We start from the raw sequence: 12,350 nt of genomic DNA, 5'->3' as shown, positions 1-12,350 counted from the left end.
TACACCTGAATGGAGGGAGTAGTATTTGCTTAACCTCCGCATTTGTATATGCAACAATAGATATATGTGGATATTCGAGCTCTTTTAGATAGACTCGATTCAAGTAGGTGCATATGACTTGCATACAAGTTTTGGGTTGAAATTATAAAGCACACCGTGACCGTGTGCGGCTCACCTAGGCGAAAAGTTCGGCAAGATCACGGAGTCCAAAGTTGATCACCCAATTTTTTGCAGGCCCGGAAAGAGAAAAAGGCGGAGCAGAAAACGAGGTAGCGAGGAGCGGACGGGGCAAAGAAGCGTCGAGAAACGCAGCCCCAACCGACCCCGCCTCCGCCTCCGCCTCCGCCTCGTCCGCAACCGCCCCGCCCAGGTGGATAGAGGGATCTCCGATCTCGTCCCTCCTTGCCAACACCGCCGCGCGGGACGAGTCCATCGTGAGCCCGGCATCCTCTCGACGGCAAAACCTAGCCTCCCCGCCGCGCCCTGTTGGATCGCTTCCCTCCCCGAGCGGAGGAGGAGGAGGCGGGCGCCCTAGGAGGGGCATCCCGAGGTAGTCGTGGCGCTGTTCCGCGGCTGCTTCTCGTTCGGGTCGGCGGGGCGGAGAAGGCCCGCCGCCTCGCCCTTGCACTCGCCGCCGCGCGCGACCGCCGCATCGGCATCGGACGACGGCGCCAAGATGAAGGGCCTCTTCAAGTCCAAGCCGCGGACGCCGGCCGACGTCGTGCGGCAGACGCGCGAGCTCCTCATCTACGTCGACCTCCACGCCGGCACAAGCGGCGCCGATCCCAAGCGTGAGGAGGAGAAGGTGAGATCGAATCCGTCCGGCCTTCCTGTTTCGACCCCCCTGCCCACCGATTTGGCTCGGATCGCGCATGAGACTGGAAGCTTTTTATATCCCTTGCTTGGTTTGGCCTGATTTGTGCCTCCGCATTCTTATTTCTATGAGCGTTACAGCTGGTGGAACTTCGCTGCTTGCGTGAGCACTATGCACTATTCGTCGTAGCTCGATTTGCTGTTGTTTAGGCCGTTATAGCAATTAACTAGCTTACTTCATTGTAATCTATGATGATTACATGACTGTAGCATATAAAAAGGCGCTGGTTCAGGGAATTCAGGATGATACGGTTTTTGCCTTTTCGGTATATGAGCATAACTAAGTTACTTAGTTATGATAATGTTGATAGATGATAGGCGGTTTACTCGTCATAAGTTCATAAATTCAATGTATGCTTACAGTTTTGGTATTTGAGCCGCAAGTCAATTACGATAATATTGCGGATGGGCATGTGATAGATGATCGATGACTTGTTTGCCATCATAATTTTTTATAATTTGATGTACGCTTCTTGTTACCGTACACTCGGCGTAGGAGGTAAGCAGGGTTGTTTAGCAAGAGTGAACGCCAAGCTTCTAAATTATGGTGTCATGGGCATTCCATAGGCGCCACATCCCAACAGTAAAGGGGGAGGGATCTAGGAAATGAAGCGTTTCACAGCGATCATACAATTAAGATTATACTTGGAATTTGGATAGTGAAAGTGGGATCAGTGGTGGAACATAGATCGGAGGTCAGAAAGAAGTCATGGAGGCAGGGGCTAGAGCCTCTGTTTCATCTACTGTCTCCCTCCACACAGCTTCCCTTCTATGCTGTTGTAGCTGATGTACATGGACCACAAGCTAGCTCTTCAGTCCAGTTGTTGGGAAACCATGCAGCCGAACATACATGACCCTATGCCCGTGAGACTTCTCTAGTGAGCTGCTGACCGTGGGCACATATTAGGGCAAACTTGAAATTATTAATCTGCAATATTAAACTATCTCGACTTAATTAATGTTCCTTCGGGCCAGCATGACGGAGGCATGATAACAAAGCGTAACCACCCTGAACTATGTCTGAACTGGTTTATTATGCTCTGCATTACAGATTGCTATATTTGGTCTGAAAAGCCGCATATGGTAACTCAGCATAAAACTCTTTACTTCTTGGAGTAATTAGCGATAGCCTTTTAAAGAAGATATTGTTTTGAATATGTGCTGGCACATGGCCATTTGATTGCTCTGATTTTATGCATTAACGTGGAATCTTGGTCTTTTTCTCAAATCGTTCTGACAATAATACTTCTCGACTCAAATGATATGTCCCTATATGTATACTAATTGCAGCTTACATTATACTTACGCAGATGGCAGAATTAAGCAAAAATATAAGGGAATTGAAGTGTATTCTGTATGGCAACGGCGAACATGAGCCTGTCACTGAAGCTTGTGTGCAATTGACCCAAGAATTCTTCAGAGAGAACACTTTACGATTATTAATTATGTGTGTTCCGAAAGTAAATCTGGAGGTATTTAACTTGATTTGTATTTGTAGATCATGAGAAGACCATATAAATATTTTATTCAATAGATACCTTGTCGTTATTATTTGGATGTCTAAATCTCATAGATAATATTTATTTGCACTTTGGATTGTTGCAGACAAGGAAAGATTCCACTCAAGTAGTTGCAAATTTGCAACGACAGCAAGTCAACTCAAGGATACTTGCGTCTGAATACCTTGAGGCAAATAAAGATCTTTTGGACACCTTAATTTCTGGGTAAGTCCTAAGTAAATAAAAGTTACACAGGGGTGCTTCTTTTAAAAGAATGTTTCTTTTTTGAATCTTGATTTTTTATCTTTCTGTATATTTTTATTTTGTGCTGTTACTGCTGCTTGGGCGCTTGCAGACCTCCATGTCTCCATCGGACTCAAAGCTGCGTGCTTCTATGCTCCTCCAAATATCACACTTTTAACTTAACAAATTTGGATGACCAAATGAAGACACATAATATTGTTTTCTTTAAATTTGAATTTATACCATTGGATGAGTGTATTCTTCTGGTATTTATGAAATATATATTTATCACTAAATATAATTTAGCGAATGTTTATGGCCCCATTAGTTCTTTTGTGGCTTTTGTTACATGATCGGAGTCAGTAACTGATATTCAGGGCCATCTCCCAGCAATAGTACTGGGATGATTGTCGAGGTTTGATCTAGATTGAATTCCTTTTGAATTGATTATAAAATGAACATTTAGTAGATACTTGATACTTGATTCATGTTCTATTTTCATATATCAGGCTGCATGATGCATGATGCATGATGGTAGAGTCTTTATATTTTTGAGACATAAAATTTGGCAATACATTTGCGAAGTAAGCAACTCATCTGTATACCATGACAATACATCAAATGTGGCCACTTTCGTGAAGTTGCATTGGCTATATGGTTATTGTTTCCAACTATTGCTTCTGTTTTGTTAGTAACTTCTGTAATACTATTGTTTGATTCATTTGTTTCTCCACCTCACAGGTACGAGGATACGGAGGTTGCTTTACATTATGGTGCAATGTTGAGGGAATGTATTCGCCATCAGAGTATTGCAAGGTGCCATTACTGGATTGGAATGCTGACATAGCTTGCATTTAGTTGTTGAGTCAAAACATAAACAATTTTATGCCACAATGAAACCAATCGCACATACCTTTTTTTTTTGCATGGTAATACGTCTCATTTATATCATAAGGATCATAGTACAAGTCACATACACACCGACAATACGTAGCAGAACGCTAGTCTTTGCACAAAGGAACACCAGCCAAGAAGTAAAACTACAAACAAGACCGAAGAAACCACTGAGCTTGGCACCAACGGCCGTCACCTGCCTCTGGCACCACCGCAGTAGCCACCAAAGGAAAAAAATGATGGATAACCTCCACACCCGAGCTCGACGCGTCTCCATCGCTGATATGCACCTTTGCGGACCTCCAAGGTGGCTCGCCAAAGGCGAAACCATTACCGTTGAGCAAATCAGACCGGGGCAACACCCCGAACATGCCATCGAACTCCAGATCTGGCACCCCCACATGACTAAGACGTCAGAGGAGGAAACCATACCTGCCATCCATGTACCATGAACCCAACACACGATCCACCATCTTCCAGATGCCGTCGATGCAGATCACAATCTGCATCCGCTCTAGGACTACCTTCCAAGCTCCGCGCCGGCGTTGGATCAAACGCCGTTGCAACGGCGGAGCCCGAGGACACATGTCCCCCACGAGGATGTTGCCGCCACCGCACCATCCTTGCTTCAACAGACTGGATCCTAGATCCACCCCCAACCATAGGACCGATCGCCTTGTTGAAGTAGGATCTGATGAAATTTATTCAGCACCGCCATTGCCGCCACCGGAGTCAAGACGATGAACAGCCTAAACTACTTTGGACTAAAACTATCCACACACGTGGATCCGGCGACCCCCCTCACCATCGACGATCGAGGTTGTCGGTGGAGGGGAGCCGCCGGAGGACGACGCTGGAAGGCTGGCCTCTCCTGGCGGCTAGGGTTCCAGGCGCGGTGGAGAAGAAAAGAACGATCCCCTTTGGAGAAGAAAGAATCGAGGACTTGCTAATGACACATATACCTATCAAGATCCGTAGGATGAAGGCGTCTTTTATGGGAGCAATACAGGATAACTCTAATGTTATGTGTAGTATATTAGCAATATAGAGATTACAGGAGATATGACCCATAGTACCCAAAAGAAAGCCAGACACAAGACAGCAAAAAAGCTTTTAAAAGTTGACCCAACCACTATAGAATCCCTAAGATATTTATAAAGAGGTCGAATATGCATTCCACATTATCCACACGCACCCTTTTTTGTTGTGAAGGGTCACAGAGCACACTAGAGTTGCAGCCCATGGATTGAAAACAGAGCACACTAGAGTTGCAGCCCATGGATTGAAAACCGAAGATGTATATTGCTGACCTATTTACAGTATACCTGTGGCTGCAAACTTTGGAGGCTGTTTTTGTGTTGGTACTTCATGCACTATAAATAAAAAGTTTCAAGTGATATGTTTTTTTTTTTTCGGGAAAACGCAAAGGCTTGCGTTTCTTTTCATTGAAAAGGGAGAGAATATGCATTAGAAGACAGAAGTGCATATCTAATGCCAAGGTCCTGTTGTGGGAATGGTTCTTGTATGCATGTAAAAGCAGTACCTCGCAGACATGGCCAGCTTTTGTAGTGTGATTTGGTTGATATTGGAAGTGTTTTTTGAGCTCCATTCTTCTCCAGAATAATATATGCACTTAACAAAGCTGTATGAATTGCGAGTTGCAGAAACGGTGCTTGATTATCAAAGTATTTGTTCATTGACAGGTATGTTCTAGAGTCTGATCACATGAAGAAGTTCTTTGACTATATACAAATTCCAAATTTTGACATAGCATCAGATGCTTCTGCAACCTTCAAGGTGACTTGCTTTCCCTTTCCCGCTCTTTACTTCTAATATTGAATTATGAATTAAACAGAAGTTGTGTTTGCTCAGACATTCAACCGCCTTTAGGCATTATTGCTTCCGACATCTCTCAGTTTTTTGCTATTGCATAGTAATGAGCGTTGATAAAATACCAATCTCATTGTTACCACTATTACTTTCATAAGTATTCAAAAAATATATTGAAATTGATCGGGTGCCCAGTGGATGCCGTGCCCTGCACACACGTAGCGTTGGATGTGGGTGGATGAAAATGAATGGAGATGCATGTAATAAGCATGGCAGACTGTTATCAGCAGAAAATAACAGCACAAACCCATACACAGTCATTATGACCTGGAAATGGTACACATGTACAGGTCGCATCCACGGAGTTACAGTTCAAATTTGAAATCGTGTGTGCGGGAGGCATTGGTGCTGCGCTTGGAGGCAGGGGTGCCTCTCATGGCTCACCGATGAGCGGAAGCACATACATGCACAGCAGCTACATGCGTATATACTTGCGCACGTGCGTGTGCTACATGTTGAGCCAAAGCATGAGCCCATGTGGTGTACTGGCGTTTGACATGCTGAAGCACACATGACATGCATGTGCATGTGCACATATACACATGCTACAAGGGCACAGCGCATCTCCATGAGACATACACATCCATTCACACTCATGTACAAGAGGACGCACATATGCTCCATGGGTACACTGCATCAATACGCGTAAATGTCCATCACATGCCCGCATGTTGGTCTGATGTGGTTTGCATTTTCTGGTCTATGATTTTTCCATGGTAGGCTGTCGTTCATGCATGTGTGCAAACAATATATCTGCGCCACTTGTCTGGGATTGGCATACAGTGGGCGTGGAGGTAGTCGCTGTGATCCGACTATCTCTGATGTGGCGGGAGTTTGGCCATTAATGGCCGGACCTGCTGACGCCCCACCTAATCGCTCTGGGCATGGTACTAGCAACGTACACCATGCCCCCTTGGGCACCAGATAAGGTAGCACTGTTGCTTGTTTGCTGTGGCACAATTGGCAGCTGTTGCCGTTTCAAGATGCCATACTTCTGGGAAAACAGTTAAGCCGACTTACTTTATCCACCCAACTTGTATGCTTAGCCCTGCCAAGGATCATACAAGATGACAAAACTATAGGCAAGGAATTACTTCACAAGTTCAAAGTTAGGACTAAAATATGGTTACATACATGCTGGCTTGGGTAGTTTTTAATTTTACATCTGCATTTGTGTTCCTCCTCACATAGTCGCATATAGTCTTTTGCATTCATTCTCTTCTACTTGGAACAGGAACTTCTGACAAGGCATAAAGCAACTGTGGCGGAATTTCTTTCAAAGAACTATGACTGGGTCAGTACTTCTGCATTATCATTAAACTATGTGCCATTAACAAACAGTATTGTATCCTACTCCCTCTGTTCCTAAATATAAGCCCTTTTAGAGATTCCAATCCAGACTACATATGGAGCAAAATAAGTGAATCTATACTTTAAAATATGACTACATACATCCGTATGTAGTCCGTATATATATCTCTAAAAACGCTTATATTTAGAAATGGAGGGAGTACATTGTACTGCATGCCTTTGACAGTGGCAAATTGTCGATGAGATTATTTCAGTGTATTTTGTCATTAATGAATGGTCATGAACGATATGGTTCTTTATAATGCTCTCTTCACGTCATGGACATTTCATGAATCATATGCAATTGAATGACTTTATCTCAGTCCATAAGCTGGCTGGAATAGTAGCTTATTTTGCTATTATGATGCATTTGATGATAAGTTTATGTTATGCATATGTAATAAATGCTATCATGTGGCATAGTTTGTACATAGTTTCTGCATTCTGTTTTGGTCTCATTTGATTCTTTAGGCCCCTTTTGGGATGTTTGTAGTGTTTCCACTCATAAATAAATTACACTTGTCCCAACAAATACCGTTGGATACGACTATAATTTCATTCCTCTGTAAAAATCGTGTTTGGGAATGAAACAACATTGCAGCTTTTCCCCCCGAACCCAAAACCTTGCCTCTTTCTGATTGAGAGAACGAGGGTGTCTCTCCTTCTCCCAATATGGGCGGTGTGCTGTTCGTCTTGTTGAGCTCATGAGTAACTTGAGACTGATCAGGTGGAGCTTGTCCTTTCTCAGATAAAAAATCAGGAGCTCCCGAGCAGTTTATGGGTGTAATCAGAGAAACACTGGTTTTTGGGCTGGTTCAAAACTAGCCATCCAAACATGTTTTTATGGGCTTTCCTGTTTCTTTTTCCAGCTCTGTAAAATTACATTGGTATTTGCCTAAATAGCTCTCTTCCAAACAGGGCCTTATCGTTTTCCCCTTTTCCTCAGTTCTTTGCAGAATTCAACTCTAGGCTGCTATCATCAAGCAACTATATAACAAAGAGGCAGGCTATCAAGGTATTACTGTTTTGTACTCTGTACTCTAATTTGTATGTACTGGCGGTACTGTTTACCATCATTCTGCATTTGCTATATATTGCGCTTCTGTTAAAACTTAAAAGTTAGGTGTATTGTTCAGCATGCCTGACTAGTGTCAATAGACTGTGTGACGAAACTGCGCAAGTTAGCCTTCAATCATCATTTGAATTAGCTCGCGGTGAACTTTCATGAACCCTTTCCTGTTCTGATAGTAGCAACCAGGAACGCCTCAGTTCTTTGTACTAAACTGCTGCACAGCAAGATAACTGAAAGTTGAAAATTGTGGTAAAAAAGTCTCTTCCATTTTTCTGATTCAAAGTTGAAACTTACAATTTAAAATATATTGGCTAGAAGAATCCACAACTACATCAGTTCCAACTAACCTAGCAACTAGCAAGACCACACACACAATCAGCACCGCCTATTCCATGTTGTACTCCCAGAACAGGCAGGAATAAGGCATGTTCAACCTTCCTATTTTTGGAGCTGTGGCACCCACATGGCAGAGATGTACATGAGTTAGCAAAAAAGGCAGGGCAGAGATAGTCCCCCTGGCACCAAGGGAATAAAGGCCTTGCCATGTTGTGTTTTGTTCATGGTTTTATCAGCTTTTCAAAATTTAATTTCAAACAAACATTTTGTCTGGCATTTTGCTGGGATCCACTGAAAACGTCCAAATTTTTCTGACATTCTGGCAGATTCATTTTCGGTGGAAACGAACAGATTCACTACACCTACTTACCGTTAGGTTTTAATTAGCTGTATTAGTTTATTTTGATATATCATTATTAGTTTCTTGAGTATCTTGTATACATTTTCTATTGATTAAATTTTCAGTTTTAATATTTTTTTTCTTCCAGCTGTTGGGAGACATGCTGCTTGATAGATCAAATTCTGCAGTCATGATGCGATATGTTGGTTCAAAAGATAATCTTATGATTCTGATGAATCTTTTGAGGGTAAGTCTGCTGCATTTATAACCTGTAGAAGTTTCAGCGTGCAACTTATTATGTCATCATCCATGCCAGAAGGAGGTTGCTGTTTAAAGCACATCCTAGCCTGTATTGGCTGATAATAACAAACATCCCTAATCCAACATCATATCATCGTATCTTTTTCTATACTGTCGTTATATATCTTTGTATCCTATATATCCAATATGCGGCTATGCTGAAGCTGATCTGAATATGGTATGCCTTTGGCATTTATGCATCGTAAGTTACGTTCCAAAGAAATGGTAAAGATTTCTGTCAGTTTTTCTGTTCGAAGGAATGTATGGAAACAGGTTTTCATAATCTTATTTTGATTTTTGTGTGAACTCCTTTGATCATTTCCTTCCAGTTTTCGCTCATTCATAAAGTTCTCAATTTTTAGCTGGTTAGTCTTTTTTTATATATATTTAATCTTCACAACATCACCATGTTGTAGATAGTTCTTTTGTTGAGTCAGTCGCCTCTTGTCTTGCAAACAGTATTAGCTGGAGTAGGCTAGCATTGGGCTTATAAGTTGATATCCATTAATTTCAGTAGGATTTCTGCGCCAAACCAAGGGAATATAAATTTTCCTTGCTGGGATATGAGAACTTTTCTCCCCAAGATCTATCATAGAATGTGTTGCTTATGTTCCTGCTGGTTGTGGGTTGCCCTGTGATTTAACGAATGATGGAACTTCAAAGAATAAAGATATGATGATGTACTTGTTATTGTCACGAACGAAATGTTGTTTTAACGGGAGTCTTTGGTCATATAAAGCTACATTCTTAAAGTACCAGTGTTAACACCACGGTTCAAATACTTGTGACTTGCTGATTATCGTTCAGTTGCACGAACTTCATTCAGATGATCATAGTTGAAATGCAGAGCAGCACCTTACTGTGTCGTTGCATGATTATCTGTCAATATTACTTTGTTGTCAATTTGCTTATTATTTTCTCAAAATTTCCAGGACTCAAGCAAAAATATTCAGATAGAATCTTTTCATGTGTTCAAGGTGAGTACCAATATCGTAACAAATCTGGTTCCTGTAAAAAATTATTGTTTGTAGTCACGCTGATTATCATGTTGCTACATATTTCAATTTTCAGCTATTCGCTGCAAATAAAAACAAACCAGCTGAGGTTGTGAACATACTAGTCACAAATCGAAGCAAGCTTCTTCGATTTTTTGCCGGATTCAAAACTGACAAAGGTAATTGCATGCTGTCTGTACTTATGTCTACACCTGCTTTTTGTCGTTGGTTTTATTCTGAGCTGCTTAGCTTGTATACACTATTACCTCAATTGAGCTTTCCACTGTAATCGGCTTACTTTAGGATTTAGTTTTGCTTCTAACAACTCCCCATGAACTAATAGTGCGCTTATGATTTTCCAGAGGATGAGCAGTTTGAGGCAGACAAGGAGCAGGTCATAAAGGAGATATCAGCACTGTAACTTCCCTGATGTAGCTTGCGGAAGATTACAAGTTAGCCCCTGCTTAAAGTGGCCTCTCGTGGATTACTGTATTTACCGCACCACGAGAGTCTCTTGCATGGATCCACCGTGATGTTTATTAGGGTAACTATTTGTGTAATAATAGACTTCTGTGCATTATTATGTTGGAGTCAAGCAACGGCATGAATCATATAGCTGATGCTGATATGAAGATGTGATGCTATTTATATAGTTTTGTTGTTGGTCCAAATCTGGGGCGGGTGTTTCACCTTATGTTTTGGAATCCCTAACCTCGGCCTTGTTTGGCCAGCAGGGTTTCCAAGCCCCGAAGGGGCTGGGGATTTTTGAGCCTTGTTTGGTTAGAGCATCTCCAACAGCCGTGCTTCGCGCCGTGTCCAAAAAATGTATTTACAGCGAGCGCGTCGGCTGGTTTAGCGCAGGGATAGGCGCTGCCGCGCTATAATGCAGCGCGCGTCGCTCCAGCAGTGCCTAAAAATGCGGCGCGCGCACAACATTTTTGTAAAGTAGATTCCATTAAAATAAAAATGATATAAAAGTTATTTTACATATATTGCAACTAGATAGGTAGTTTGAAAACATAGATAGATAGTTTGGTGCTAGATAGTTCGAAAACAAAAAAAACTCCTAGTCGCTCTAGTCATCTGCACCATCATCATCGTCGTTGGTGTCGTCAGAGGTTGACAGCCAAATGTCAAACCAACGCTCATCTTCTTCAGTGAAGAAGGACCTTCCGCCTGCATTGACGAGGTCGGCCTGCGCACACGTCAATGCCTTCCGACGACGCCTGTCCAAGCGCTCCTTGCGGCGCCGTTTCCAATATTCCTGCTCGTAGGCGACGTCCTCCGGGTGGCGTCGGCGCCATTCCGCCATCACCCGCTCGTCCTCCTGGGCGATGAGGAGACGGCGCTGCAGCGCAGTGTGCTCCGTACGGTCTTGTGCGAAGTTTAGACGAGGCGGCGGGGCCAGGTCTAACGCCTGCTGCAGCATGCGGACGTCCGGGAAATTCATCTGGAGGCGCGGCCTGCCTAGGCGTCACGCCGCCGCGTCGAACGCGCGGGCGGCCTCGTGCGCCGTGTCGTAGGTGCCGAGGCTCGGCCGGAGATCGTCGGAGCGTATCTCGGCGTAGAACCCGCTGTTGGGACGCTGGCGGACGCCGCGGTAGCCCGACGCAGAACGGCGGCGCGGCGGCGGCGGCGCGAGATGCAGAGAGAGTGCGGCGCGAGAGGGAGAGAGAACGCGGCGGCGGCGCGAGAGGCAGAGGGAGAGAGAACGCGGCGCGAGAGGCTGGGCAGCGCGCTGCCTTTTATGGGCGCGCGGGACGCGGCGCCGCAAAAATGACGCGCGGGCTGCCGCCATTTTGCGCGCGCGCTAGCGGTTCCCTCGCGCGCAGTTTTCCCGCCGTCGCTGGAACGTGCAATTCCGTCCCACGCGCGGTAAAATGCCGGTTTAGCGCGCGCACTTTTTTACGCCCGCTGTTGGAGATGCTGGGGCCAAATCCACGAAGGATTGCGGCCCGATCCATGTTGGTTGTTTCGGGCGGGTTTTGTTCCACCTTGATCCTAATTTACTTAGTTTGGTTTGAGGCGTGGTACACGGGGCCCAGAAAAATCGCCTCCTACCCGTGGAACCAATCCACCAGAGGCGACACTGATGGTGGCACAGCCAAAAGGAGACGGGGCGCCGCCAGAGACGGCGAACTCTGCCTCCCTTCGCCTCAACGGAGGTACAGCTCCCCGTCATCCTCCTCCCACACGACCGCGACCAGCCGACTATCTCTCTCTCGCCATGCCCGGGAGAGCTCCTGTTGCTTTTCTCCTGAGCCTCCTCTCCCCTATTGTTGCACATCATCTCCTGTGAAAATCAACCTCCCGTCCACCCACTTTCCTTCTACCGTGTGTCAGACATTTTTAGTATGATTGAAACTTGTCCTATTTAATAAACTATACAATGCTAATCTGATTGAACCTTGGCCTATTTACATTTGATGCCATGCTAATCTGATGAGTTTTACCGTACTCTATTGTTTTGCACGGGCTTTTCCCCCATCCAAATGAAATATTGTTAAAGTGGAATGGAGGGGTTAAAGGGGATTGATCCCCTAGGGGATTAGGTGACA

General features: G+C 44.3%; 1 protein-coding gene across 1 annotated transcript; it reads left to right on the top strand.

Moving 5' to 3' along the window:
* The first annotated feature begins 203 nt into the window (after positions 1 to 203).
* LOC123425528 (putative MO25-like protein At5g47540) lies at positions 204 to 10,463 on the top strand. The gene is made up of 11 exons (XM_045109217.1): positions 204 to 805; positions 2,184 to 2,345; positions 2,479 to 2,597; positions 3,357 to 3,431; positions 5,213 to 5,306; positions 6,634 to 6,693; positions 7,696 to 7,764; positions 8,646 to 8,744; positions 9,730 to 9,774; positions 9,869 to 9,971; positions 10,155 to 10,463. The coding sequence occupies exons 1-11, from the start codon at positions 677 to 679 to the stop codon at positions 10,211 to 10,213; spliced, it is 1,014 nt and encodes a 337-aa protein (XP_044965152.1). The 5' UTR covers positions 204 to 676; the 3' UTR covers positions 10,214 to 10,463.
* The last annotated feature ends 1,887 nt before the right edge of the window (positions 10,464 to 12,350 follow it).

This window comes from Hordeum vulgare, chromosome 2H (genome assembly GCF_904849725.1).
Source record: "Hordeum vulgare subsp. vulgare chromosome 2H, MorexV3_pseudomolecules_assembly, whole genome shotgun sequence".
Taxonomy (NCBI): domain Eukaryota; kingdom Viridiplantae; phylum Streptophyta; class Magnoliopsida; order Poales; family Poaceae; genus Hordeum; species Hordeum vulgare.
Note: the sequence above shows the minus strand (reverse complement) of the source record. Positions and strands in the feature narration are given on the sequence as shown.